This window comes from Muntiacus reevesi, chromosome 1 (assembly GCF_963930625.1).
Source record: "Muntiacus reevesi chromosome 1, mMunRee1.1, whole genome shotgun sequence".
Lineage (NCBI taxonomy): Eukaryota > Metazoa > Chordata > Mammalia > Artiodactyla > Cervidae > Muntiacus > Muntiacus reevesi.
Window position 1 is genome coordinate 181,625,799 of NC_089249.1, and position 26,479 is coordinate 181,652,277.

Sequence of the window (26,479 nt, forward strand, 5' to 3'; positions counted from 1 at the left end):
CCACCTTCGCCCTGCACACAGCCCTGATCCTACGTAAGGACTCCCTCACACACCGGAACTTCTCAAGCTATCTTCACTAGCCCACCTCCAGTGGCTTCAGTGGTCAAGGGTGCAAAATTGCCAACCCACAGCAAGATCACTGCTGGCAGGCTCCGATCTCTGGCCTCAGCACCTGCCAACAGCTCCTCGAGTAGGGACATGTGGACATGCACAAGTGGGGAGGCTAGCTGTGGGAGGGGGGCTGCCCACCTGTGACCTTCAGCTGGGCCTCCGAGCGACATGAGCCCACTTGGAAACTGATGGTTCCAGCATCCTCAAGGGTCACCTGATGGAACAGAGATGCAGGTGTTAGTCTGGCAGTGCCATTTCAACCACTTGCAACTTACTTTGCAAGTCCCCAGCCCAGTTCCACTGGAGTTGGAAATGTCCCCCTCTCCCACCCTTGCGGGGAGCAGGTGGGAAGGCCCCTGGACGCACTGCAGGGCTCAGGCGGTCTGGGGAACACCACCTTGTGCAGGGTGAGCGAGTGGAGTGTGCCGTGCTCCACCGCGATGTCGTTCATCTCATTGGCCTGCAGGGGCACCCCTCCCAGGGCCCAGTGGGCCTCCTGGCCCAAAGCCCTCGACAGGCGGCACCGGAAGTGGGCGTCCTGGCCCTCGCTGAGCTCAGCGTCCCGCAGGGGCTCCAGGATGGTCACCTCAGGAACTGCACGGGGTGAGGACGGGGAAGAGGCATGGCATCAGCCTCTGTGCCAGAGATGCCCCTCCCCGCACCATCAGGGCCACCTCCCAGTCCCCTGCGTCTGCCCCCAGCATCCCAGCCCCAATTCCTGAAGACCGGCACACTGGGGACCGCTCTACTGCAACACCTAGGGTCACCCCAGAATCAGTCGTTCAGCACCCAGTTCCCCACCCTCAAAGGCAGGAAACCGTGCCATCTATCACTGTCCCCCGACAAGGCCTTCACCGAGGCGGGGTTCCGGCCCCCAATGCAGTGACGCCCGACTCCTGCTACCTCGGACGGTGAGTTGGGCAGAGGACGTGTGGCCGCCCACGTGGAAGGAGACAGTGCCGGCGTCCTCGGGGGTCACGCTCTTCAGCCGCAGTGTGTGGGTGCGGCCACCCTGGACCGCGACCTCAGTCACCTCGTTGGTCTGCAGCGGCAGGCCCTGGAGGCGCCACTCCACGTCCACGCCAGCCCGTGACACCTCGCAGCTGAACTCTGCTTCCCCATCAGCCTGCACCTCGGTGTCAGCCAGGCCCCGCACGATGGTCACCTCGGGCTCTGGAGTGTGGGCCAAGGGGGCCTTCACCAGCCAGGTCAGAGCACCCAAGCCAAGCTCCCATGCCCCGCACCCCAACTCCTCCCCAGGAAGCCTCCCAGGCACTCTCACACTCGTCTCCTGCCACAGACCCTGCCTGCCCTGCGGGGATTCAGCACCCACTATGCTCACAAACACAGCTCCCTCTCGCCGTGACACAGCTCCTGGGGACAGGGGCTGGGCTGGGGGCACCTCTGCTGGGAGGAAGCAGGTGATTGTGGGGTGGTGGGCTGCTCGTGCCTGCAGCCAGCCCTGCCCCAGCTGGGACATCAGGGAAGCAAGACCTTCAGGACAGACAGGAGCTCAGAGAGAGTGGCCCGGGCCTGCTGCCCCACCTGCAGGCAGTGGGGTGGGGGTGGGAGGCAGGGTGGTGATCGGGGGCTGCAATCTCCTCTCTAGGGACACCAGCACAGGGTGGTGCAGACGTGAGCATGGAGAGCCTGTACCCCTAAAGGTCTGAGTGCCACCCCGGAACTGCACCTGGCGAGAGAGCCGGGGGGCCCCCACGGCAGCTGTGAGGGCAGCAGGTGCGGCAGGGGGCGCTAACCTTTGACTTTGAGGAAGGCCAAGGTTTTCTGGCTGCCCGCCACGCAGCTGTACTCGCCCACATCCTTGGCCTCAAGCCCGTGGATCAGCAGCTCACACGTGGCCCCCTCACGCCGCATCTCATACTTAGGGCTCACGTGCAGTTCCACACCCTCCTTGAGCCACAGCACGGGGGCCCCAGCCTCCGCATCACTCAGCTGGCAGCACAGCCGGGCCACGCCTCCTGCCTCCTGCTCCGCACTCTGCAGCTCCGTCTTAAACACGGGCCTGGGGCCTGGGGGGAGCAGGGAGGGGCACTCAGAGCTGCTGATCAAGGGGCCTGCTGGTTTCAGGGGGGCCCAGGGGCTGGGGGGGGGGCAGGGAGAGGCGCTCAGAGCTGCTGATCAAGGGGCCTGCCGGTTTCAGGGGGGCCCGGGGCTGGGGGGGCAGGGAGGGGCGCTCAGAGCTGTGGATCAAGGGGCCTGCCGGTTTCAGGGGGGTCCGGGGCTGGGGGAGGGCAGGGGCCAGTGGGAGGCTCACCCCGCACAGAGAGGCAGGCGGTGCTCTGCGCGTGGCCCGTGTCACAGGTGTAGAGGCCAGCATCCTCCGGCTCGGCGCCGTGCACCAGCAGCTCCGCGGCTGTGCCCTCCAGCACCATCTGGTACTTGGCACACGGGAAGAGCTGCAGGGAGCCCTTGCGCCACTCCACGCTGCTGCCCGCCCGGCTCAGCTCACAGCGCAGGCGTGCCGTCGCGCCCTCGTCTACCTCCTGGGCCTGCAGCTCTTGCAGGAACCTCACAGGCGCAGCTACGGAGGGGGGGGGGGGCGCAGCACATGAGGGCGGGAGCAGCTATGGGGGCAGGGGGCCACGGGATGGCAGCGGGCGGGGGAGCGCCACCCCGGGTCTGCCCACCCCGTGGGAGCCGGGTCACCTCCCCCGGGTGGGGCCGGCCTGGGCGCCCACCTGTGACGGACAGGGTGGCGCTGGTGGCCTGGGAGCCGCAGCTGCAGGTGTACTCGCCCGTGTCCTCCCGGCGCAAGCCCCTCAGCACCAGCTCTGCCACGCGGCCCCGCTGCCGTGGCTCCCGGCGCTCGTCAGCCTGCACCTCCAGGCCACCCTTACTCCAGACGACGGCGGCCCCAGGCTCAGAGAGCTCACACTGCAGGCTGGCCGAGGCACCCTCCTCAGCCTGCAGGCTCTGCAGCGGCTTCCGGAACACCACCTGTGGGGCTGCAGAGCGGGGATCAGGGGTGGAGGGGAGAGGGAAGGGCAGCCCCAAGACTGGGGCCCAGTCACCCAGACAGGCGGCTGGCACCCCAAATCCAGTCAGACCCACTGAGGGCCTTGGCCAGGCCTGCCTCACCTGCCCACAGGACCCACTGCCTCAGGCTCCTCTGGAGGATCGGGGTGGGAGTGGGGTCACGGGCCAGGGTCTACTCGAAGGGAAAGCAGGGACTGCAGTGGGGGCCGTGAAAGGAATTCTGGATCTGACGCAGGTGATTCTCACGCTGACCTCTGCCCAGGAAGCCCACAGACAGGCCTGTGTCCCTCCCGGCCATTGAGGTGGGAAAGGGGGAACCTCCATACACTACCAGGGCAGGGCCACGACCCCCAGATCCTGCCTAGAGGCTGTGGAGCATGGGGGAAATGTGGGCTGCATTAGGACTGGGAGGGGAGAGGGATAAGCTGGGAATTCCATCCACACACGAGGGTAAGCCAGGGGAGGTCATCTGAGCAGAGAGCAGAACCCAGACATGAGGACATTGAACAAAGACTTTGGCAGAAAGCACACGGGCGACAGACAGAAGCTGCACAGGACACAGAGGAGACGAGTGCCCACGCGAGGCTCCCAAGTGAGCCCGCAAGCCCATCCTTACCCGTGACCGTCAGCGCAGCCGAGGTCCTCTCCTGTCCGCACACACACGAGTACTCCCCAGCATCCGTCAAAACCAGCTCACGGATCTCCAGCTCACACTCGGCTCCGTCCTGCCTCAGGCTCACTCTGTCCCCGGCTCGGAGGGTCTCAGTCCCCTTCCTCCACTCCACGGGGGCCGCCTTGCTCAGCTCACAGTGCAGGGTGACTGTGGCCCCTTCTGTGGCCTCCTTGCTTCTCAGCCTCCCTATGAACTCAGCTGGTAAAGCTGAACATGGTAAGAAAATACAAGCATCAGAGTCTCGGGGGAATTTTGAAAGCAGGACGTGACAAGACAGAGGAGAAGACACAGATGCCCACAGAACACAGGACAGAAGCTGCAGTGATACAAGAGCTGGAAAGCAGCTGGGAGGCTAGTTTCTCGTGGTTCACACAACAGCCCAGGAAGGCGGAAGGAGTTCTGGGGAGTTACGGGAAGAGGATGATGCTGAGACGAGGAGGGAAGGTGGGGTGAGTGCAGGGAGATGACACGAAGTCAGTAACTGGACACCAAAGCACAGCTCCTCCTCGTCACACGTGGTCTTTACCCCTGACGGTGAGCGTGGCTGAGGTCCTCTCCTGCCCGCACACACATGAGTACTCCCCAGCATCCTCCACGGTCAGGTCACGGATCTCCAGCTCACACACGGCTCCCTCCTGCTTCACCCGCAGTCTCTTTCCAGCTCTGAGGGTCTCAGGCCCCTTCCTCCACTCCACGGGGGCTGCCTTGCTCAGCTCACAGCGCAGCTTGGCTGTGGCCCCTTCCATGGCCTCCTCCTTCCTCAGACCCTTCGTGAACTTGGCAGGCAGGGCTGGAGATGGGCAGACAGACAGACGCTCAGGCGCCCTGTACACACAGGTGCGGTAGGACAGGGAGGGTACACAGGAGACACACGACCCAGCTGGACACGGGTGTGTGGGGGCTGCCAGCCCACACGCTGACTTTACCAGGTCCAGCCTGTACACGCGCCACAGAACAGCGGGGAACATGGCAGGGAGAACAGAACAGCTAGGAAAGGAGAAGGAACGGGGCAGAAAGGAGAACAGAGAGCAGAGGGCCGACAGCAGCCACCAAACGCCAGTTCTTATGGCCACATACGGTCATTACCCCTGACGGTGAGCATGGCTGAGGTTTTCTCCTGCCCGCACACGCACGAGTACTCCCCAGCATCCTCCACGGTCAGCTCACGGATCTCCAGCTCACACATGGCCCCTTCCTGCCTCAGGCTCACTCTGTCCCCAGCTCGGAGGGTCTCGGGCCCCTTCCTCCACTCCACGGGGGCCGCCTTGCTCAGCTCACAGCGCAGCTTGGCTGTGGCCCCTTCCATGGCCTCTTCCTTCTTCAGAGCTTTTATGAACCTGGCAGGCAGGGCTGGAGGTGGCCAGAAAGACACAAACACAATCAGGATCTCTGAACACACAGAAGAAAACAGGATGTGGGAAGTGCACAGAAGACCCAAAACCCAGCTGGACTTGGACTACCTGCTGGGTGTGCCAGAACACACTGTGACTGTGACTGTGATTTTAAAATGCGCAACCCGCACACGTGCCACAGAACAGACAATAGATCATGACAGAGACAAAGAAAATAATTAAGGGAGGAAAAGGAGCAGGCTAGTGAACTAGCAGGGCAGGAAAGGGAACTGGGAGCAGAGTGATGACGGGCAGCCACCAAATGCCAGCCCTTATGGCCACACACGGTCTTTACCCCTGACGGTGAGCATGGCTGAAGTTTTCTCCTGCCCGCACACGCACGAGTACTCCCCAGCATCCTCCATGGTCAGCTCACAGATCTCCAGCTCACACACGGCCTTTTCCTGCCTCAGGCTCACTCTGTCCCCGGCTCTGAGGGTCTCGGGCCCCTTCCTCCACTCCACGGGGGCGGCCTTGCTCAGCTCACAGCACAGCTTGGCTGTGGCCCCTTCCACAGCCTCCTCCTTCCTCAGACCTTTTGTGAACTTGGCAGGCAGGGCTGGAGATGGGCAGACAGACAGAGACGCTCAGGCGGCCTGTACACACAGGTGAAGCAGGAAGTAGGCGGTACACAGAAGACACAAGACCCAGCTGGACACGGGCCACAGGCTGGGTGTCCCAGGCGCACACGCTGGACCCCGACCCCCTCAGCCCAGTCCACTCAGCGTGCCCGTGACCCCGTCCACAGACCCCTCAGGCCTCACATCTGTGAATCCAATGGGCAGAGCAGGCGAGGTTAGAAGGTGTGGAGAACACCCGATTCTCCAGAGCTTCCTGGGGGACAGGACAGGACAAGATGGACTGAAACAAACAGACCCCAACAGGACACAGGACAGAACCTTCAGTGACATGAGGGGTGGGAAGCAGCTCAGAGGCTGGTTCCCTGCGGTTCACACAACAGCCCAGGAAGGAGGAAGGAATTCTGGGGAGTTACGGGAAGAGGGTAAGGCTGAGATGGGGAGGGATGAGTGCAAGATGCCATGAGTCAATAACTGGACACCAAACACAGCTCCGCCTGGCCACACGTGGTCTTTACCCCTGACGGTGAGCGTGGCTGAGGTCTTCTCCTGCCCGCACACACATGAATATTCTCCAGCATCCTCCACGGTCAGCTCACAGATCTCCAGCTCACACATGGCTCCCTCCTGCCTCAGGCTCACTCTGTCCCCAGCTCGGAGGGTCTCGGGCCCCTTCCTCCACTCCACGGGGGCCGCCTTGCTCAGCTCACAGCGCAGCTTGGCTGTGGCCCCTTCCACGGCCTCCTCCTTCCTCAGACCCTTTGTGAACTTGGCAGGCAGGGCTGGAGATGGGCAGACAGACAGAGACGCTCAGGCGGCCTGTACACACAGGTGAAGCAGGAAGTAGGCGGTACACAGAAGACACAAGACCCAGCTGGACACGGGCCACAGGCTGGGTGTCCCAGGCGCACACGCTGGACCCCGACCCCCTCAGCCCAGTCCACTCAGCGTGCCTGTGACCCCGTCCACAGACCCCTCAGGCCTCACATCTGTGAATCCAATGGGCAGAGCGCGAGGTTAGAAGGTGTGGAGAACACCCGATTCTCCAGAGCTTCCTGGGGGACAGGACAGGACAAGATGGACTGAAACAAACAGACCCCAACAGGACACAGGACAGAACCTTCAGTGACATGAGGGGTGGGAAGCAGCTCAGAGGCTGGTTCCCTGCGGTTCACACAACAGCCCAGGAAGGAGGAAGGAATTCTGGGGAGTTACGGGAAGAGGGTAAGGCTGAGATGGGGAGGGATGAGTGCAAGATGCCATGAGTCAATAACTGGACACCAAACACAGCTCCGCCTGGCCACACGTGGTCTTTACCCCTGACGGTGAGCGTGGCTGAGGTCTTCTCCTGCCCGCACACACATGAATATTCTCCAGCATCCTCCACGGTCAGCTCACAGATCTCCAGCTCACACATGGCTCCCTCCTGCCTCAGGCTCACTCTGTCCCCAGCTCGGAGGGTCTCGGGCCCCTTCCTCCACTCCACGGGGGCCGCCTTGCTCAGCTCACAGCGCAGCTTGGCTGTGGCCCCTTCCACGGCCTCCTCCTTCCTCAGACCCTTTGTGAACTTGGCAGGCAGGGCTGGAGATGGGCAGACAGACAGAGACGCTCAGGCGGCCTGTACACACAGGTGAAGCAGGAAGTAGGCGGTACACAGAAGACACAAGACCCAGCTGGACACGGGCCACAGGCTGGGTGTCCCAGGCGCACACGCTGGACCCCGACCCCCTCAGCCCAGTCCACTCAGCGTGCCCGTGACCCCGTCCACAGACCCCTCAGGCCTCACATCTGTGAATCCAGTGGGCAAAGCAGGAGAGGTTAGAAGGTGTGGAGAACACCCGATTCTCCAGAGCTCCTTGGGGGACAGGACAGGACAAGATGGACTGAAACAAACAGACCCCAACAGGACACAGGACAGAACCTTCAGTGACATGAGGGGTGGGAAGCAGCTCAGAGGCTGGTTCCCTGCGGTTCACACAACAGCCCAGGAAGGAGGAAGGAATTCTGGGGAGTTACGGGAAGAGGGTAAGGCTGAGATGGGGAGGGATGAGTGCAAGATGCCATGAGTCAATAACTGGACACCAAACACAGCTCCGCCTGGCCACACGTGGTCTTTACCCCTGACGGTGAGCATGGCTGAGGTCTTCTCCTGCCCGCACACACATGAATATTCTCCAGCATCCTCCACGGTCAGCTCACGGATCTCCAGCTCACACATGGCTCCCTCCTGCCTCAGGCTCACTCTGTCCCCAGCTCGGAGGGTCTCGGGCCCCTTCCTCCACTCCACGGGGGCCACCTTGCTCAGCTCACAGCGCAGCTTGGCTGTGGCCCCTTCCACGGCCTCCTCCTTCCTCAGACCCTTTGTGAACTTGGCAGGCAGGGCTGGAGATGGTCAGAAAGACAGAGAGACTCTCACTTTCTGTACACACAGAAGAAATAGGCCTTGGACAGCACTCTGCAGACACAGAACTCAGCTGGACGAGGCCCACCTGCTGGTCGTGCCCATCACACACTCTGACTGTGACTTTAAAAGTTCTGATCTGCACATGTGCCGCAGGACAAGCAGGAAATATGACGGGACAAAAGTGATTACGGAAGCAAAAGGAGCAGGACAGTGAGAGAGCAGGGCAGAAAAGTGGACTGGGAGCAGAGAGATGAAGGCCAGCCACCAAACACCAGCCCATGTGGTCACACGTGGTCTTTACCCCTGACGGTGAGCGTGGCTGAGGTTTTCTCCTGCCCACACATGCACAAGTACTTTCCAGCATCCTCCACAGTCAGGTCACGGATCTCCAGCTCACACACGGCTCCCTCCTGCCTCAGGATCATTCTGTCTCCGGCTCTGACGGTCTCCGGCCCCTTCCTCCACTCCACGGGGGCCACCTTGCTCAGCTCACAGCGCAGTGTGGCTGTGGCCCCTTCTGCGGCCTCCTTGGTCTTCAGTTCTTTGATGAACCGAGCAGGCATGGCTGCAGAGAGTTAGATGGACAGAAGCCATCAATCCCCATAAAGGAGTGGGGGTCTGACCTGAACTATCAGGATAGGATAGATGCAGGATGGGTGGAAGACGTGCAATGATGCAGACCAGAGCATGTTTGACAGTGCAATCCTCTCCATATTGCTCAGTAAGTTGCAGGTTTCAAGAGATTGGCTCCATCCAGGCCTCTTTTTTTCTCAGAGCTCATCTGTCCTACTTATATCTTTTCATATTGTCTAACGGCCTACCTCACCTACACCCAGAGTCCAAACCATGCTCTTCCAGCTCACAACTTACACATACAACAACGCAATGGACAACTCTCCTGGAAGAACGACCAGGAGGCATGTTCCAGTCATGACAACCAATGCCCCACTGACACCCCTCATTTGTGCTTCCCGTCCCAGGAAGACATCAATCACATGTTGCCCACGTCTGGGCACACTGCAGGCCTTCCCTGCCTTCACCAGCTCCCACCTCATTCACCTTACACATTCCTTTCCTGACCCCACTGGACCCCTACTCTCCTGACTCAGATCTCTTAGACCCAGTGGATTCCAGCCTTGGCCTTCCAACCCTGCCCCCTAGCCCTACAACCTGCAGTCCTCTCTTCCATCCTAATTCCAGGCAGAGCATGAGCTTCACAAGTTACAGCTGATCATGGCTCATCCTGGTTACACCCTGCTGTGGCCTGAATCACATCCCTCAAAATTCATACGTTGGAGCCCTAACCTCAGGACACAGAATGGAGATGTATTTGAAGAGGTAACTGAGGTGAATGAGCCCAGTGGGGTGGAACCTAACCCAACATGACTGGTCTCCTTATAAAAAGAGGATATTATGACACAGATACAGAGAGGGATGGCCACGTGAGGGAATGGAAAGATGACGGCCATCTACAGGCCTAGGAGAGAGGTCTCGAGAGAAACCAGCCCTGCCCACCTCCCAGCCTCAGACTTAGCTTCTAGGGCTAGGAGGAAACCATCTTCTGATGTTTAAGCCACTACTATACTGTTAAGTCATTTAGATTTTGGTACCAGGAATGGGCTGCTACTGTAACAAACACCTAAAATTATGGAATTCTCTTTGGAATTGAGTGATGGGTGGAAACGGGAAGGTTCTGAGGTGCATGTTAGATAAATCTAGATTGCCTGAAGATATTTACAACAGAAATATGGATTCTAAAGGTGCTCCTGGTGAGGCCTCATATGGAATTGCATTATTGGAAACTGGAAGAAATGCAATCCTTTTATAAAGCAGTGAAGAATTTGGCTGAATTGTGTGTCCTAGAATTTTATGGAAGGTAGAACTTACAAGTGAACTTGGGTATTTTTAGCTGAGGTAATTCCTAAGCCAAGCATTGAAGGCGCAGACTGCTCCTTGTTGCTTATGGTAAAATGTAAGAGAAAAGAGTTATAGTAAAGAAGGAAGTATTTAAACAAAGAGAAACCAAACATTGATACTTCAGAAATTTTTAAGCCCAATGAAATTTCAAAAAAAAAAAAAAGAGAGAAGAGAGAGAGAGAAGAGAACAGTGTGCGGTTGGAAATCATTTGGTAACGAGATTTTAAGTGTCAGTCTCAGATCCAATCAGCCATCTTAGAAAAGCCAGGAACAGAAATGGAATCACCCAGGAGGCCATGTGTCTGAAACCTTGTTCTGCTGTGAATTATAAAGGAGACCAACAAGGCTTCTGAGAACTTTGTATCAGCAGAAACACTGCCAGCCATGACAATCAGACTCAGAAGGGACAGGATGGAAGATGGGATGTCTACCGGGTGGGTCAATACAGCTACGCAGCTGGGACATGTCCTACCCTTCAAAGTTGGGAATAACCCCAAAGGCGAGGCTGCCACTGCATCCATGGTCCCAGAGGGCCAGCTCTGTGCAGGGCCCAGAAGTCAGGGCATTGAGCCAGAGGGTCATCCTCTAATCTTGAAACTCTCACAGCATTTGTCCTTACTAGGTTCCAGATTTCTGTGGAACCAGGGGCTTCTTTCTTCTTTCCTATTTCTTTCTTTTACAATGAGGATATCTACCCCATGCCTGTTCCACTGAAGTATGTCTGATGTTTCCGGTTTATAACTGCAGAGGAATTCTGCCTCAGGATGAATCATACCTCCAATCTCACACACACTTGATTTAGATGAGATTTAGATTAGACCTTGGATTTAGCCTGACACTAAAATAAGTTAAAATTTTTGGGTTTGGGGTAAATGTACTCTGCATGTCAGAACATGCATTTTGGGGGCAAGAAACTGAGTATTATGGACTGAATCATTTTTCTTCTCAGTCGCTCAGTCATGTCCAATTCTTTGTGACCCCATGAACTGTAGCAGGCTTCCCTGTCCATTACCAACTCTTGGAGCTTGCTCAAACTCATGTTCATCAAGTCACTGATGCCATCCAACCATCTCATCCTCTGCCGCCCCCTTCTCCTGCCCTTGAACTTTCCCAGCATCAGGATCTTTTCCAATGAGCCAGCTCTTCGCATCAGGTGGCCAAAGTATTGGTGCTTCAGCTTCAATATCAGTCCTTCCAATGGACATTCAGGACTGATTTCCTTTAGGATTGACTGGTTTAATCTCCTTGCAGTCCAAGGGGCTCTCAAGAGTCTTCTCCAAAACTACAATTCAAAAGCATTAATTCTTCGGTGCTCAGCTTTCTTTATGGTCCAAATCTTTATGGACTAAATCATGTCTCCCCTCAAATTTACATACTGGAGTCTTAACCCTCAGCAACTAAGAATGTGAATTTATTTGGAAATAAGGTTTTTGTAGAGGTAATTAGGGTAGAATGGAGTTACCAGGAAGGTGACTAATTCAAATTGACTTATAAGTGTTCTTATAAGAAGAGAAGATTAGAACACAGAACACACAAAAGGATAACCAGGTGAGGACAAAGAAAGAACATAGCCAGCTACCAGCCAAGGAGAGAAATCTCCCACGGACACCTTGATCTTGGACTTCCAACCTCCAGGACTATGAAACAATAAACGTGTGTTGTAAGTCACCTGTATGTGGTATTTGTTACGCAGCCCAAGTTTTCTGAGACACAGCTCTTTAGAGGCTGCACACAATCTCCAAGGTCAATCAAATGCTGTCTGATTAGCACAACACAGGAGGGCTTGGCCTGTCCGCCACCTGCTCCCTGAACTGCCAAACACTGCACCTCAGTCCTGCGGCGCAGCTCTGTCACCAGCATGAACGACCCCACTGCACACCTGGGGTCCGGAGCCCACACACCCCCTCAGCCTCAGCCGTGGCGGAGGGCCGCTCTCTAAACCATAATGCCGGCTTGCTGGTGCCTCCCTGAGGGTGTCCTTGCACCACGCACCCCTGGGGTATGCACCCACAGGGCCTAGACAGGGTTGCCCAGTGTTTTTGTGGAAAGGATTGTAACCCTGAGCCAACAGTAGCACTGGGAGAGCATGTTCCGAATTTCAGAAGGAAGTCACGAGCATCGCCACGTGCAGTCTTTACCCGTGACACCAGTGTGGCCGAGGCGCTCTCCTGCCCCACAGGGTCCACCACGACCAGGCCACGGAGCTCCAGCTCACACGCGGCCCTGTCCTGCCCCAGGCTCACTACGCTCTGTATGTGAGGAGCTCAGGCCCCTTCCTCCACTCCACAGGGGCCGCCTTGCTCAGCTCACAGTACAGGGTGGTTGTGGCCCCTTCTGTGGCCTTTTTGCTTCTCAGGTGTTTTGTGAAACTGGTGGGCAGGGTTGGGCAGAAAGACAAACATGCAATCACAGTAGGTGAACACGCAGAGAAGACACGAGGTAAAAAGGACCGAGGAAACACGAAACCCAAGTGGACATGTGCCATGCTCGGGGTGGGCCAAGAACATGCCGGGGTGGGGCTTCCCTCAGCACAGCCCCTTCAGGGGACGCCTCGGGCCTCAGACATGGTGTTCAGCTGACAGGCAGGGCTGGGAGCACCAGTGACATGCACACCATGAGATTCTCTGGAGAACTGCTGGGAAGGAAGTGACAGGATGGAGGAAAGGACTCAGACTCGGACAAGACAACAGAACAGCGTCAGTGGCAACACAAATGGTGGGAAGTGGGCTAAATGCCGGCTTCTTTTGGTTCACACATCAGCACAGGAAGGTGAAAGAGATTCCACAGTCTTCTGCAAACAGGCAGCATTGAGACAGGGAGGGAGCATGGAGTGAATACACAAGGACGCCGTGAAGTCAGTAACTGGACACCAAAGCACAGCTCTGCTTGGCCACACGGTCTTTACCCCTGACGGTGAGCGTGGCTGAGGTTTTCTCCTGCCCGCACATGCACGAGTACTGCCCAGTATCCTCCATGGTCAGGTCACGGATCTCCAGCTCACACACGGCTCCCTCCTGCCTCAAGCTCACTCTGTCCCCGGCTCTGAGGGTCTCGGGCCCCTTCCTCCACTCCACGGGGGCCACCTTGCTCAGCTCACAGCGCAGCTTGGCTGTGGCCCCTTCCACGGCCTCCTCCTTCCTCAGACCCTTTGTGAACTTGGCAGGCAGGGCTGGAGATGGGCAGACAGACACAAACACGATCACACTCTCTGAATGCACAGAAGCAGCAGGATGTGGACAGTGCAGACAAGACACAAACCCCAGCTGGACGGGGCCCACCTGCTGGGGGTGGACACACACCGTGACTGGGACTTTAAAAGGTCCAACCTGCACACGTGCCGCAGAACAGACGGGAACACGGCAGGGAGACAAGGTAACTATGGGAGGAAAGGGAGCAGGACAGAGGGAAAGCGGGGCAGGAAAGGGAACTGGGAGCCGAGTGATGACGGGCAGCCACCAAACACCAGTCCATGTGGTCACGCGTGGTCTTTACCCCTGACGGTGAGCGTGGCTGAGGTCGTCTCCTGCCCACACACGCACGAGTACTGCCCAGCATCCTCCACGGTCAGGTCACGGATCTCTAGCTCACACACGGCTCCCTCCTGCCTCAGGCTCACTCTGCCCCCGGCTCTGAGGGTCTCGGGCCCCTTCCTCCACTCCATGGGGGCCGCCTTACTCAGCTCACAGTGCAGCTTGGCTGTGGCCCCTTCCATGGCCTCTTCCTTCTTCAGACCTTTTGTGAACTTGGCAGGCAGGGCTGGAGATGGGCAGACAGGTACAAACACTATAATGCTCTCTGAACCCACTGATGAGATAGGTTCTGGACATCACAGAGAAGACACAAGACCCAACTGGACACAGGCCACAGGCTGGGTGTCCCAGGTGCACACGCTGGACCCTGGCCCCCTTGGCCCAGTCCGCTCAGCGTGCCCGTGACCCCTTCCACAGACCCCTCAGGCCTCACGCCTGTGAATCTGGTGGGCAGGGCAGGAGAGGTTAGAAGGTATGGAGAACATCCGATTCTCCAGAGCTCACTGGAGGACAGGATGGGACAGGAGGAGTGAAAGATGGAAAGGCCAACAGGACGCAGGACAGAACGTTTGTGACACGAGGGGTGGGAACCAGCTCAGAGGCTGGTTCCCTGAGGTTCACACAACAGACCAGGAAGGAGGAAGGAAACCCACAAAGTTACGGGAAGAAAGGGGCTACCTCGGTGGCCCAGTGGTAAAGAATAAGCCTGCCATGTAGGAAACGCAGTAGACACACGTTCCATCCCTGCGTCGGGAAGATCTCCTGGAGGAGGGCATGGAAACCCACTCCAGTATTCTTGCTTGGAGGATCACACAGACAGAGGAGCCTGTTGGACTAAGGTCCACAGGGTCCCTAAAGAGACACAACTGAAGCGACTCAGCCTAGTACAGCACTGCACATGGGGAAACGGCGATGCTGAGATGAGGAGGGAAGGTGGGAACGAGTGCAAGATGCTGTAAGTCGGTAACTGGACACCAAACACAGCTCTGCTTGGCCACACGTGGTCTTTACCCCTGACGGTGAGCGTGGCTGACGTTTTCTCCTGCCCGCACATGCACGAGTACTCCCCAGCATCCTCCACGGTCAGGTCATGGATCTCCAGCTCACACACGGCTCCATCTTGCCTCAGACTCACTCTGTCCCTGGCTCTGAGGATCTCAGACCCCTTCTTCCACTCCACAGGGGCCGCCTTGCTCAGCTCACAGTGCAGCTTGACTGTGGTCCCTTCCGTGGCCTCTTCCTTCCTCAGACCCTTTATGAACTTGGCAGGCAGGACTGGAGGTGGTCAGAAAGACACAAACACGATCACGTTTCCTGAACTCACAGAAGCAACAGGATACAGAGAAGACACAAAACCCAACTGGACTTGGACCACTTGCTGGACCACGGTGCCAGTATGCACCATGACTGTGACTTTAAAAGGTCCCACCTGCACACGTGCTACAGAACAGACATGGAACATGTCAGGGAGAACAGAATAATCATGGGAGGAAAAGGAGCAGGACAGTGAGTCAGCAAGGCAGAAAAGGGAACTGAGGGCAAAGAGATGATTACGTCGTTGTTCAGTGATTAAACTGTGTCCAACTCTCTGCAACCCCGTGGACTGCAGCATGCCAGGCTTCCGTGTCCTTCACCATCTCCTGGAGTTTTCTCAAATTCATATCCATTGAGTGGGGGATGCCATCCAACCATCTCATCCTCTGTCATCCCTCTCTCCTCCTGCCTTCCATCTTTTCCCGCATCAGGGTCTTTTCCAACGAGTCAGCTCTTTCCATCAGGTGGCCAAAGTGCTGGAGCTTCAGGTGGGCAGCCACCAAACGCCAGTCCAGGTGGTCACATGCAGTCCTCACCCCTGACAACGAGCCTGGCCAAAAGACCTCTCCTGACCCCACACACTCCCCTGCAACCATTATAGCCAAGCCATGATCCCCAGCTCACACGCTGCCCCATCCTGCCTCAGGCACAGTCTTATTTCCATCTCCAGGGTTTCGGTCCAATCCACCAGTCCTCACGGACCACCCTGCTCAGCTCACAGCACAGTATGGCCGTGGTCCCTTCCGTGGCCTCTTCATGGTTCAGACCTTTTGTGAGCTCGGCAGGCAGGGCTGAGGAGGGCTACGAAGTCACTGAGAACATCAGACTCTCAGGGTAACTCTCTCCAGGACACAATACCCCACAAACGGCAAAAGACCACAGTACAAACAAGTAAAGAGATGCACAGGTGGTGACGGAGGCAAATGTCCCAGAGGGAACAGAGGACACACAGCAGTGGACATTGACATCTACTGAACGAGAAATCCAGAGCCAAGAGACATCTGCAGGGACCCAGGTGAAAAGACAGAAAAAGCCACAGAATCCTGCGGTGGAGCCAGTGACAGAGACCACACGCAAACATGAAGCCACAGGTCCCTGTGGCCTCTGACGGCCTTTACCCTTGACGGTGAGCGTGGCTGAGGTCCTCTCCTGCCCACACAGGCAGGAGTACTCCCCTGCGTCCTCCACGGTCAGGCCACGGATCTCCAGCTCACACACGGCTCCCTCCTGCCTCAGGCTCACTCTGTCCCCGGCTCTGAGCGTCTCAGGCCCCTTCCTCCACTCCACGGGGGCCGCCTTGCTCAGCTCACAGCGCAGTGTGACCGTGGTCCCTTCTGTGGCCTCCTCCTTCTTCAGGCACTTTGTGAACTTGTTGGGCAGGGCTGGGCGGGGTCAGAGTGACAAAAGAAACATCAGAGTCTCTGGAAAACGTAGGGGATCAGGATGTGGACACTTGACAATGGAACAGTCACACGCTGGAGCAAATGAGGAATAACAGCTTAGGCCCACAGACATATGGGTAGGTAGCAGTGCTGGGGCGGAGTGTGTGCAGAGGACAGACAAACCAGCATGGAAACGAACTCCTCAGGGAGAACCTCAGGGCATGAACAGAACATGGAAATGGCCACAGTGCCCGCAGAAAGTGACAATAAATTGGAACGGATGTCCTCCAGCATCTTCCATGGCCCCGCTTACACCACACCATGGCCATGGCTCCCTCCAGGCCTTATTCTTTTTTTTTTTTTCTTTTCTTTTTTTTTTTTTTTTAATTTATTTTTTTATTTTTCAGTGGGTTTTGTCATACATTGATATGAATCAGCCATAGAGCTACACGAATTCCCCATCCCAGTCTCCCATCCCACCTCCCTCTCCACCCGATTCCTCTGGATCCCCCCAGCCCAACAGGCCCGAGCACTTGACTCATGCCTCCCACCTGGGCTGGTGGTCTATTTCACCACAGATAATATACATACTGTTCTTTCGAAACATCCCACCCTCGCCTTCTCCCACAGAGTTCAAAAGTCTGTTCCGTACTTCTGCGTCTCTTCTTCTGCCCTGCATATAGGGCCATTGTTACCATCTTTCTAAATTCCGCATATATGCGTTAGTATACTGTAATGTACTTTATCTTTCTGGCTCACCTCACTCTGTATAATGGGCTCCAGTTTCATCCATCCATCTCTGATTCAAATGAATTCTTTTTAACAGCTGAGTAATATTCCATGGTGTAAATGTACCACAGTTTCCTTATCCATTCATCTGCTGATGGGCATCTAGGTTGTTTCCATCTCCTGGCTATTATAAACAGTGCTGCGATGAACATTGGGGTGCACGTGTCTCTTTCAGATCTGGATTCCTCAGTGTGTATGCCCAGAAGTGGGATTGCTGGGTCATATGGCAGTTCTATTTCCAGTTTTTTAAGAAATCTCCACACTGTTTTCCATAGTGGCTGTACTAGTTTGCATTCCCACCAACAGTGTAAGAGGGTTCCCTTTTCTCCACACCCTCTCCAGCATTTATTGCTTGTAGACTTTTGGATAGCAGCCATCCTGACTGGCGTGTAATGGTACCTCATTGTGGTTTTGATTTGCATTTCTCTGATAATGAGTGATGTGGAGCATCTTTTCATGTGTTTGTTAGCCATCTGTATGTCTTCTTTGGAGAAATGTCTGTTTAGTTCTTTGACCCATTTTTTGATTGGGTCATTTATTTTTCTGGAATTGAGCTTCAGGAGTTGCTTGTATATTTTTGAGATTAATCCTTTGTCTGTTTCCTCATTTGCTATTATTTTCTCCCAATCCGAGGGCTGTCTTTTCACCTTACTTATAGTTTCCTTTGTTGTGCAAAAGCTTTTAATTTTCATTAGGTCCCATTTGTTTATTTTTGCTTTTATTTCCAATATTCTGGGAGGTGGGTCATAGAAGATCTTGCTGTGATTTATGTCAGAGAGTGTTTTGCCTATGTTCTCCTCTAGGAGTTTTATAGTTTCTGGTCTTACATTTAGATCTTTAATCCATTTTGAGTTTATTTTTGTGTATGGTGTTAGAAAGTGTTCTAGTTTCATTCTTTTACAAGTGGTTGACCAGTTTTCCCAGCACCACTTGTTAAAGAGATTGTCTTTTTTCCATTGTATATCCTTGCCTCCTTTGTCAAAGATAAGGTGTCCATAGGTTCGTGGATTTATCTCTGGGCTTTCTATTCTGTTCCATTGATCTATATTTCTGTCTTTGTGCCAGTCCCATACTGTCTTGATGACTGTGGCTTTGTAGTAGAGTCTGAAGTCAGGCAGGTTGATTCCTCCAGTTCCATTCTTCTTTCTCAAGATTACTTTGGCTATTCGAGGTCTTTTGTATTTCCATACAAATTGTGAAATTATTTGTTCTAGTTCTGTGAAAAATACCGTTGGTAGCTTGATAGGGATTGCATTGAATCTATAGATTGCTTTGGGTAGAATAGCCATTTTGACAATATTGATTCTTCCAATCCATGAACACGGTATGTTTCTCCATCTGTTTGTGTCCTCTTTGATTTCTTTCATCAATGTTTTATAGTTTTCTGTGTATAGGTCTTTTGTTTCTTTAGGTAGATATACTCCTAAGTATTTTATTCTTTTTGTTGCAATGGTGAATGGTATTGTTTCCTTAATTTCTCTTTCTGTTTTTTCATTGTTAGTATATAGGAATGCAAGGGATTTCTGTGTGTTAATTTTGTATCCTGCAACTTTACTATATTCATTGATTAGCTCTAGTAATTTTCTGGAAGAGTCTTTAGGGTTTTCTATGTAGAGGATCATGTCATCTGCAAACAGCAAGAGTTTCACTTCTTCTTTTCCTATCTGAATTCCTTTTGCGTCTTTTTCTGCTCTGATTGCTGTGCAGGCCTTATTCTTTAGTGACTTTATGATCTTGAGGGATATAGCTGGGAACGGAGATACAAAAAGAGCTACCTAAACTATCCCACATGTCTACCCCAGCATACCCCTCTTGTTAGCTCCTACTGCTGCTGGGGCCAGAACCCGGGGCTGACAGGGCCTGAAAAGCACAGACAGAACAAGGAGCACCATGGCCAGAAGGGAAGCAGAAGTCACCCCACTCCTGCCCTGTCGCCCTGGAATAGAAGTCCCTGGGGTCTGCACATTCTGAGAAGTTGCTCTCTTGGACTGTTTGTCGCTGGTTAACTTGAGCACTCTGCAGGTTTACTCAGTCACTTCAGCTGCGGCTGACTCTTCAGCTGTGTCTGATCCCATGGACTGTGGCCCGCTAGCCTCCTCTGTCCATGGCGTTTCCAAGGGAAGAATACTGGAGTGCGTTGCCATGCCCTCCTCCAGGGTTTCTTCCCAACTCAGGGATCAAACCTGAGTCTCTGATGTCTCCAGCACTGGCAGGCGGGGTCTTTACCATGAGCGCCATTGGGTTCTCTGGTCCTTGGCCCTTGGCGGTGCTTCCTCCCTGCAGTGGAAGCTGCTCCTGACTGTGTGACAGGCCTTCAAGCCCACACCCCTTGTGGTCTCCTGGTGAGTCTGAACAGTGTGGGTACCACTGTCTCTGTGCTAGAGATGCTATGCTCCACTCATGAAGTTCATTCATGAAAGTGGCATTGTGGCCTGATCTCTGGCCCAGAGATCTGAGTATCTGTGTTCACAATGGCCCTGCCCAGCCTCAGAATTCTCTTCTTTACTGTTCCACCTTGTCTCATGAGTTCACCCCAACAGGGCCCAGAATGTGAGGCCTCTGTGCACCTTTTGCTCTGGGAGGTCACATCACACCTTGACAGAAGACCTTCTATGGCAGCGTCTAGAGTCAGCTCACCCACCACAGATGTCAGACACTGACCCCAGCCCAGCGTGGGTGCCCACCTGCCTTCCTGGATCTGGCTCTGCTCCCCAGTGTGGCAGACCGTCCCTCCTTCCTCTCCTCCCGTGGTCAAGCACTGTCCACTCCACTCTACACCCAGACCTCACCTCCTGTCTTACCTCCGCCTCACCTCCACAGCCAACTCTCACTCTCATTTCACTTTCACTTCAAACGCCACCTCACCTCCACATCCAGGCGTCACCTCCACATCAACCCAAACTCCAGCAAGTCTCCCCCTCCCCCACACCCCGTGCTCACCTCCCATAACCACCAGACACTGGACAGAGGACCCCAGGCCCTTCCCTCATGGCTCTCTCACAGACTTCCCTCTCAACACCCCGTCAACACCCCACCCTCAAGGTCCGCGCTCTCATCCACCTCCCAGCATCTCTCCTGTCATGGTCCCTCGAGAGGACCGCAATTCTGTGCTTTTCCTATGTGGCTGCCCGCCTCCTCTTTCTCAGACGTGAGCCCCTGAGGACAGTGAGGACCTTATTCTGGGCTTGTTATCTGAGGTGGGCCTCAGAGAAGGGAGGGAGACTATGGAGACTCCTGCTCCAAGAGTGCAGGAGATGGACAGAGACACGAAAGGCTGCAGACAGACAGGGTGGAGCTGGAGGACACATTAAAGCCCGCAGACACGAAGCCTCTGCTCCACAGGCTGCACGTGGTCTTTACCCCTGACGGTGAGCGTGGCTGACGTTTTCTCCTGCCCGCACATGCACGAGTACTCCCCAGCATCCTCCACGGTCAGGTCACGGATCTCCAGCTCACACACGGCTCCATCTTGCCTCAGGTTCACTCTGTCCCTGGCTCTGAGGATCTCAGACCCCTTCTTCCACTCCACAGGGGCCGCCTTGCTCAGCTCACAGTGCAGCTTGACTGTGGTCCCTTCCGTGGCCTCTTCCTTCCTCAGACCCTTTATGAACTTGGCAGGCAGGACTGGAGGTGGTCAGAAAGACACAAACACAATCACGCTTCCTGAACTCACAGAAGCAACAGGATACAGAGAAGACACAAAACCCAACTGGACTTGGACCACTTGCTGGAGGTGCCACTATGCACCGTGACTGTGACTTAAAAGGTCCCACCTGCACACGTGCTACAGAACAGACATGGAACATGTCAGAGAGAACAGAATAATCACGGGAGGAAAAGGAGCAGGACAGTGAGTCAGCAAGGCAGAAAAGGGAACTGAGGGCAAAGAGATGATTACGTCATTGTTCAGTGATTAAACTGTGTCCAACTCTCTGCAGCCCCGTGGACTGCAGCATGCCAGGATTCCCTGTCCTTCACCATCTCCTGGAGTTTTCTCAAATTCATATCCATTGAGTGGGGGATGCCATCCAACCATCTCATCCTCTGTCATCCCTCTCTCCTCCTGCATTCCATCTTTTCCCGCATCAGGGTCTTTTCCAACGAGTCAGCTCTTTCCATCAGGTGGCCAAAGTGCTGGAGCTTCAGGTGGGCAGCCACCAAACGCCAGTCCAGGTGGTCACATACAGTCCTCACCCCTGACAACGAGCCTGGCCAAAGACCTCTCCTGACCCCACACACTCCCCTGCAACCATTATAGCCAAGCAATGATCCCCAGCTCACACGCTGCCCCATCCTGCCTCAGGCACAGTCTTATTTCCATCTCCAGGGTTTCAATCCAATCCTCCAGTCCTCATGGACCACCCTGCTCAGCTCACAGCACAGTATGGCCGTGGTCCCTTCCGTGGCCTCTTCATGGTTCAGACCTTTTGTGAGCTCAGCAGGCAGGGCTGAGGAGGGCTACGAAGTCACTGAGAACATCAGACTCTCAGGGTAACTCCCTCCAGGACACAAAACCCCACAAACGGCAAAAGACCACAGTACAAACAAGTAAAGAGATGCACAGGTGGTGACGGAGGCAAATGTCCCAGAGGGAACAGAGGACACACAGCAGTGGACATTGACATCTACTGAACGAGAAATCCAGAGCCAAGAGACATCTGCAGGGACCCAGGTGAAAAGACAGAAAAAGCCACAGAATCCTGCGGTGGAGCCAGTGACAGAGACCACACGCAAACATGAAGCCACAGGTCCCTGTGGCCTCTGACGGCCTTTACCCTTGATGGTGAGCGTGGCTGAGGTCCTCTCCTGCCCACACACACAGGAGTACTCCCCTGTGTCCTCCACAGTCAGCTCACGGATCTCCAGCTCACACACGGCTCCCTCCTGCCTCAGGCTCACTCTGTCTCCAGCTCTGACGGTCTCGGGCCCCTTCCTCCACTCCACGGGGGCCACCTTGCTCAGCTCACAGTGCAACTTGGCTGTGGCCCCTTCCATGGCCTCCTCCTTCCTCAGACCCTTTGTGAACTTGGCAGGCAGGGCTGGAGATGGGCAGACAGACACAAACACGATCACACTCTCTGAACGCACAGAAGCAGCAGGATGTGGACAGTGCAGAGAAGACACAAACCCCAGCTGGACGGGGCCCACCGCTGGGGGTGGACACACACCGTGACTGGGACTTTAAAAGGTCCAACCTGCACACGTGCTGCAGAACAGATGGGAACACGGCAGGGAGACAAGGTAACTATGGGAGGAAAGGGAGCAGGACAGAGGGAGAGCGGGGCAGGAAAGGGAACTGGGAGCAGAGAGGACGGGCAGCCAGCAAATGCCAGTCCATGTGGTCACGCATGGTCTTTACCCCTGACGGTGAGCATGGCTGATGTTTTCTCCTGCCCACACACACATGAGTATTCTCCAGCATCCTCCATGGTCAGGTCACAGATTTCCAGCTCACACACGGCTCCCTCCTGCCTCAGGCTCACTCTGTCCCGGGCTCTGAGGGTCTCGGGCCCCTTCCTCCACTCCACGGGGGCCGCCTTGCTCAGCTCACAGTGCAGCTTGGCTGTGGCCCCTTCCACGGCCTCCTCCTTCCTCAGACCCTTTGTGAACTTGGCAGGCAGGGCTGAAGATGGGCAGACAGATACAAACACTATAATGCTCTCTGAATCCACCAATGAGATAGGCCCTGGACATCACAGAGAAGACACAGGCCACAGACTGGGTGTCCCAGGCGCACACACTGGACCATGGCCCCCTCGGCCCAGTCTGCTCAGCGTGCCCGTGACCCCGTCCACAGACCCCTCAGGCCTCACGCCTGTGAATCTGGTGGGCAGGGCAGGAGAGGTTAGAAGGTGTGGAGAACACCCGATTCTCCAGAGCTCCCTGCGGAACAGGACGGGACAGGATGGAATGAAACACACAGACCCCAACAGGACACAGGACAGAACGTTCAGTGACACGAGGGGTGGGAAGCAGCTCGAGGCGTGTTTCTCATGATTCTCGCATGTGCCAGGAAGGAGGGAGGAATGTCATGGAAAGAGGGTAAGACTGAGATGAGGAGGGACGGTGGAATGAGTGCAGGGAGATGCCATGAAGTTAATAACTGGACACCAAAACTCTGCTTTGCCACACATGGTCCTTACCCCTGATGGTGAGGGTGGCTGAGGTTTTCTCCTGCCCACACACACACATATACTCCCCAGCATCCTCCACCACAAGGTCACGGATCTCCAGCTCACACACGGCTCCGTCCTGCTTCACGCTCACTCGGTCCCCGGCTCTGAGGGTCTCAGACCCCTTCCTCCACTCCACGGGAGCCGCCTTGCTCAGCTCACAGTGCAGGGTGACTGTGGCCCCTTCTGTGGCCTCCTTGCCTCTTAGTCTTCTTGTGAACTCAGTAGGCAAAGCTGAGGACAGACAGACACGAATATCAGAGTCTTGGAAGAACTCTGAAGGCAAGGCATGACAAGACACAGAAGAAGACAGACGCTCCCACAGGACACAGGACAGAACCTGCAGGGACACGAGAGCTGGAACGCAGCTCAGAGGCTGATTCTCGTGGTTCACACAACAGCCCAGGAAGGAGGGAGGAGTTCTGGGGAGTTACGGGAAAAGGGTGATGCTGAGACGAGGAGGGAAGGTGGGATGAGGGCACGGAGATGACACGAAGTCCGTAATGGACACCAAAGCACAGCACCTCCTGGCCACACGTGGTTTTTACCCCTGACGGTGAGCGTGGCTGAGGTCTTCTCCTGCCCGCACACACATGAATATTCTCCAGCATCCTCCACGGTCAGGTCACGCATCTCCAGCTCACACACAGCCCCGTCCTGCCTCAGGCTCACTCTGTCCCCGGCTCTGAGGGTCTCAGGCCCCTTCCTCCACTCCACGGGAGCTTCCTTGCTGAGCTCACAGCGGAATGTGGCCGTGGTCCCTTCCGCAACCTCCTTGCTTCTCAGTCTTCCTATGAACTCAGCAGGCAGAGCTGCAACAAGGTCCAATGGACACAGCACATCACCTTTATCCTCCCACAAAGGATGAAAGGGGTGGTGTGGGACTGCATGGTGTCACGTGGGCAGAGTGGCTGAAGATGCTTACCCTTTACCGTGAGCCTGGCCGACGTCACCTGGTCCCCAAAACTGCAGAAGTACTGCCCGCTGTCCTGAGGCCGCAGGTCTCGGACCACCAGCTCCAGCACGGTCCCATCCTGTCGCAAGCTGTACTTGCCTCCAGGCTGCAGAAGCTCATCCCCACGCCGCCACTCCACAGGCCTGACCACGGATGACAGCACGCAGCGCAGGGTGGCAGCACCCCCCTCCAGCACCTCCACATCCTTCAGGCCCTCTCGGAACTGCACTGGCCGAGCTGTGGACAGCCATGAGCTCAGTCAGTATAGCCCACATGGCTGAGGGTGGTGGAGGGCAGCAACCGGAAGAGGCAGGCAGGCCCACCTCACTGTCTGCACGGGGAACTAGGGATGGGGACCTCGAGACCTCTGCCTATCCAGGAAGGTGAGCCAAACGGCACGAAGCAGAGGAGGGTGGGGTGTTACGGGCGACATTTAATCCCCCAATTCACCTGCTGGAGCCCAAACCCTCAGGACCAAAGAATGCAGTCATATTTGGAGATAGGGGTCTTGAAAGAGATGATTGAGTTAAATGAGGTCAGTAGAATGGGTCTTACTCCCATATTATTGGTGTCCTTACAAGAAATGGAAACTAGCACACAGATACACACAGAGGGATGACCAGGTGAAGACACAGGGAAAAGATGGCCATCTATAAGCCCAGGAGAGAGGCCTCAAGGGAAACCAGGCCTACAACACCTTGATCTCAGACTTCTGGTCTCCAAACCTAGGAGACAATAAATGTCTGTCTTTTAAGCCACCCAGTCTGTGGCATCTGGTAGCCAGGCCAAGCCAACTGAGATGGAGATGAGCCAAGCCAAGAGAAGGGAGACATGGCAACGTAAGCACACAGATAGTCAGCAGTGAAGTTAAAAATAAAAAAGACCCTGGTCAGAAGACCAGGAGAGGCTGAGAGAGGCTTTCAGGAGCAGAAGAAACCCAGAGACAGGGCAGCCAGTGGGCAGAGTGAGATCAACGAACAGGGCGATAGAAGGAGCCTTAGGACACTCTGCACCCACACACAAAGAGGACAGAGAGCGTCCTGGAGTCGCCCTGGCCCTGAGCAAGGCGAGAGTGTCAGGAGTGTGGCTGGAGGCTGCCCAGCACCGCTCTCCCGGGGCTCACCATGGACCCTGACAATGGAACTGCTCCAGATGCCCGCAGTCTCACACTTGTAGCGCCCGCTGTCCTGCAGGGTGGTCTCAGTGATGACCAGCTGGGCCCGGCGGCCTTCATAGGTCAGCTGGCACCGGGCTGATGGCCGCAGGGGCTTCCCATCCTTGGTCCAGCACACAGGGCTGTCTGAGGCAGAAGTCTCGCAGACCAGGGTCAGATCCTCCCCCTCTGTGACTGTGGCATCCGTGAGCCCCTGGGAGAAAGCACTTGGCTTCTCTGCAGACAGAGAGGGATGCGTAAGACTGTTGGGGGCTCCTGCAGGAGCAGCCCCAGGTCTTGCTACACACCAGCAACACTCCTAGTCAGTGCCCACCTGCCCCCACACCCCCATTCTGGGCTGCAGACAGGACTGCTGGGAGAACGGGACAGGCTCTGTGTGGCGCCGCCCCCACACTGACCTTGGGTTCACCTCTGCATGCCATGGACAACAACATGTCTTCAAACAGCACCACTCAGCCCTGGGATCCAAGGCTCCAGCCCAAGAAAGCCTACGGTGCCTTCCTTCTCTGTGAGCCCCAGGGCCTCACGCAGGAGATGGCCAAGCCACTGCCTTGAAGTTGCATGCTCAGCTATATGGACTGGCCCCCACCATGAACTGGGCGCTGGGCCTGCAACCTACCTGTGACCTGCAAGGCAGCTGAGGTTCGCTGGTCGCCTGCCTCAAAATGGACGGTGCCCGAGTCCTTGAGCGCCAGCTGCCGCAGGGTGAGCACATGGTAGCCACCGGGCTGGGCCTCGATCTCATTGAGTTCATTGGCAGACAGGGGTGTCTTGTCCAAGAACCAGTGGACAGGCCTGTAGTCGGCAGGGGAGATGCGGCAGCAGAAGGTGGCTGAGGAGCCCTCCTGCACCTCCACGTCCTCCAGGTCCTCTGTGATGAGCACTTTCTGGCCTGCAGAGACACAGACGGGCACGTCAGGGGCCCCCTGAGCAGTCGCCAAGGGAAACGGGGTGCTCCCCAAGGCCTGATCTGGGGCGGGTGCTCAGCAGGGAGCGAGCAAATGACTCTAACAGAAAACATTAAGGGGGTCTGAGCTGAACGGTCCAGGCCCACCAGTGAGCCCTCAGTCCACCTCTCGGGTCTTTCTGCA

The 26,479-nt window shown here is 55.8% G+C and overlaps 1 protein-coding gene across 1 annotated transcript in view; it reads right to left on the minus strand.

The window, feature by feature from the left end:
- Nucleotides 1–26,479, minus strand: part of OBSCN (obscurin, cytoskeletal calmodulin and titin-interacting RhoGEF) — a 226,432-nt gene that overhangs the window by 44,008 nt on the left and 155,945 nt on the right. The window contains exons 41-66 of the mRNA XM_065917289.1: nucleotides 26,008–26,280; nucleotides 25,338–25,604; nucleotides 24,185–24,451; nucleotides 23,808–24,071; nucleotides 23,230–23,493; nucleotides 22,446–22,709; nucleotides 21,862–22,125; nucleotides 20,447–20,710; nucleotides 16,034–16,297; nucleotides 14,613–14,876; nucleotides 13,564–13,827; nucleotides 12,977–13,240; nucleotides 8,456–8,719; nucleotides 7,869–8,132; nucleotides 7,068–7,331; nucleotides 6,269–6,532; nucleotides 5,468–5,731; nucleotides 4,868–5,131; nucleotides 4,308–4,571; nucleotides 3,725–3,988; nucleotides 2,811–3,077; nucleotides 2,387–2,653; nucleotides 1,869–2,141; nucleotides 1,015–1,284; nucleotides 509–705; nucleotides 250–325 (exon numbers count right to left, since the gene is read on the minus strand). Of these exons, the coding sequence (XP_065773361.1) occupies nucleotides 250–325; nucleotides 509–705; nucleotides 1,015–1,284; nucleotides 1,869–2,141; nucleotides 2,387–2,653; nucleotides 2,811–3,077; nucleotides 3,725–3,988; nucleotides 4,308–4,571; nucleotides 4,868–5,131; nucleotides 5,468–5,731; nucleotides 6,269–6,532; nucleotides 7,068–7,331; nucleotides 7,869–8,132; nucleotides 8,456–8,719; nucleotides 12,977–13,240; nucleotides 13,564–13,827; nucleotides 14,613–14,876; nucleotides 16,034–16,297; nucleotides 20,447–20,710; nucleotides 21,862–22,125; nucleotides 22,446–22,709; nucleotides 23,230–23,493; nucleotides 23,808–24,071; nucleotides 24,185–24,451; nucleotides 25,338–25,604; nucleotides 26,008–26,280 (6,645 nt within the window). The remainder of the gene's footprint in view (nucleotides 1–249; nucleotides 326–508; nucleotides 706–1,014; nucleotides 1,285–1,868; nucleotides 2,142–2,386; nucleotides 2,654–2,810; nucleotides 3,078–3,724; nucleotides 3,989–4,307; nucleotides 4,572–4,867; nucleotides 5,132–5,467; nucleotides 5,732–6,268; nucleotides 6,533–7,067; nucleotides 7,332–7,868; nucleotides 8,133–8,455; nucleotides 8,720–12,976; nucleotides 13,241–13,563; nucleotides 13,828–14,612; nucleotides 14,877–16,033; nucleotides 16,298–20,446; nucleotides 20,711–21,861; nucleotides 22,126–22,445; nucleotides 22,710–23,229; nucleotides 23,494–23,807; nucleotides 24,072–24,184; nucleotides 24,452–25,337; nucleotides 25,605–26,007; nucleotides 26,281–26,479) is intronic.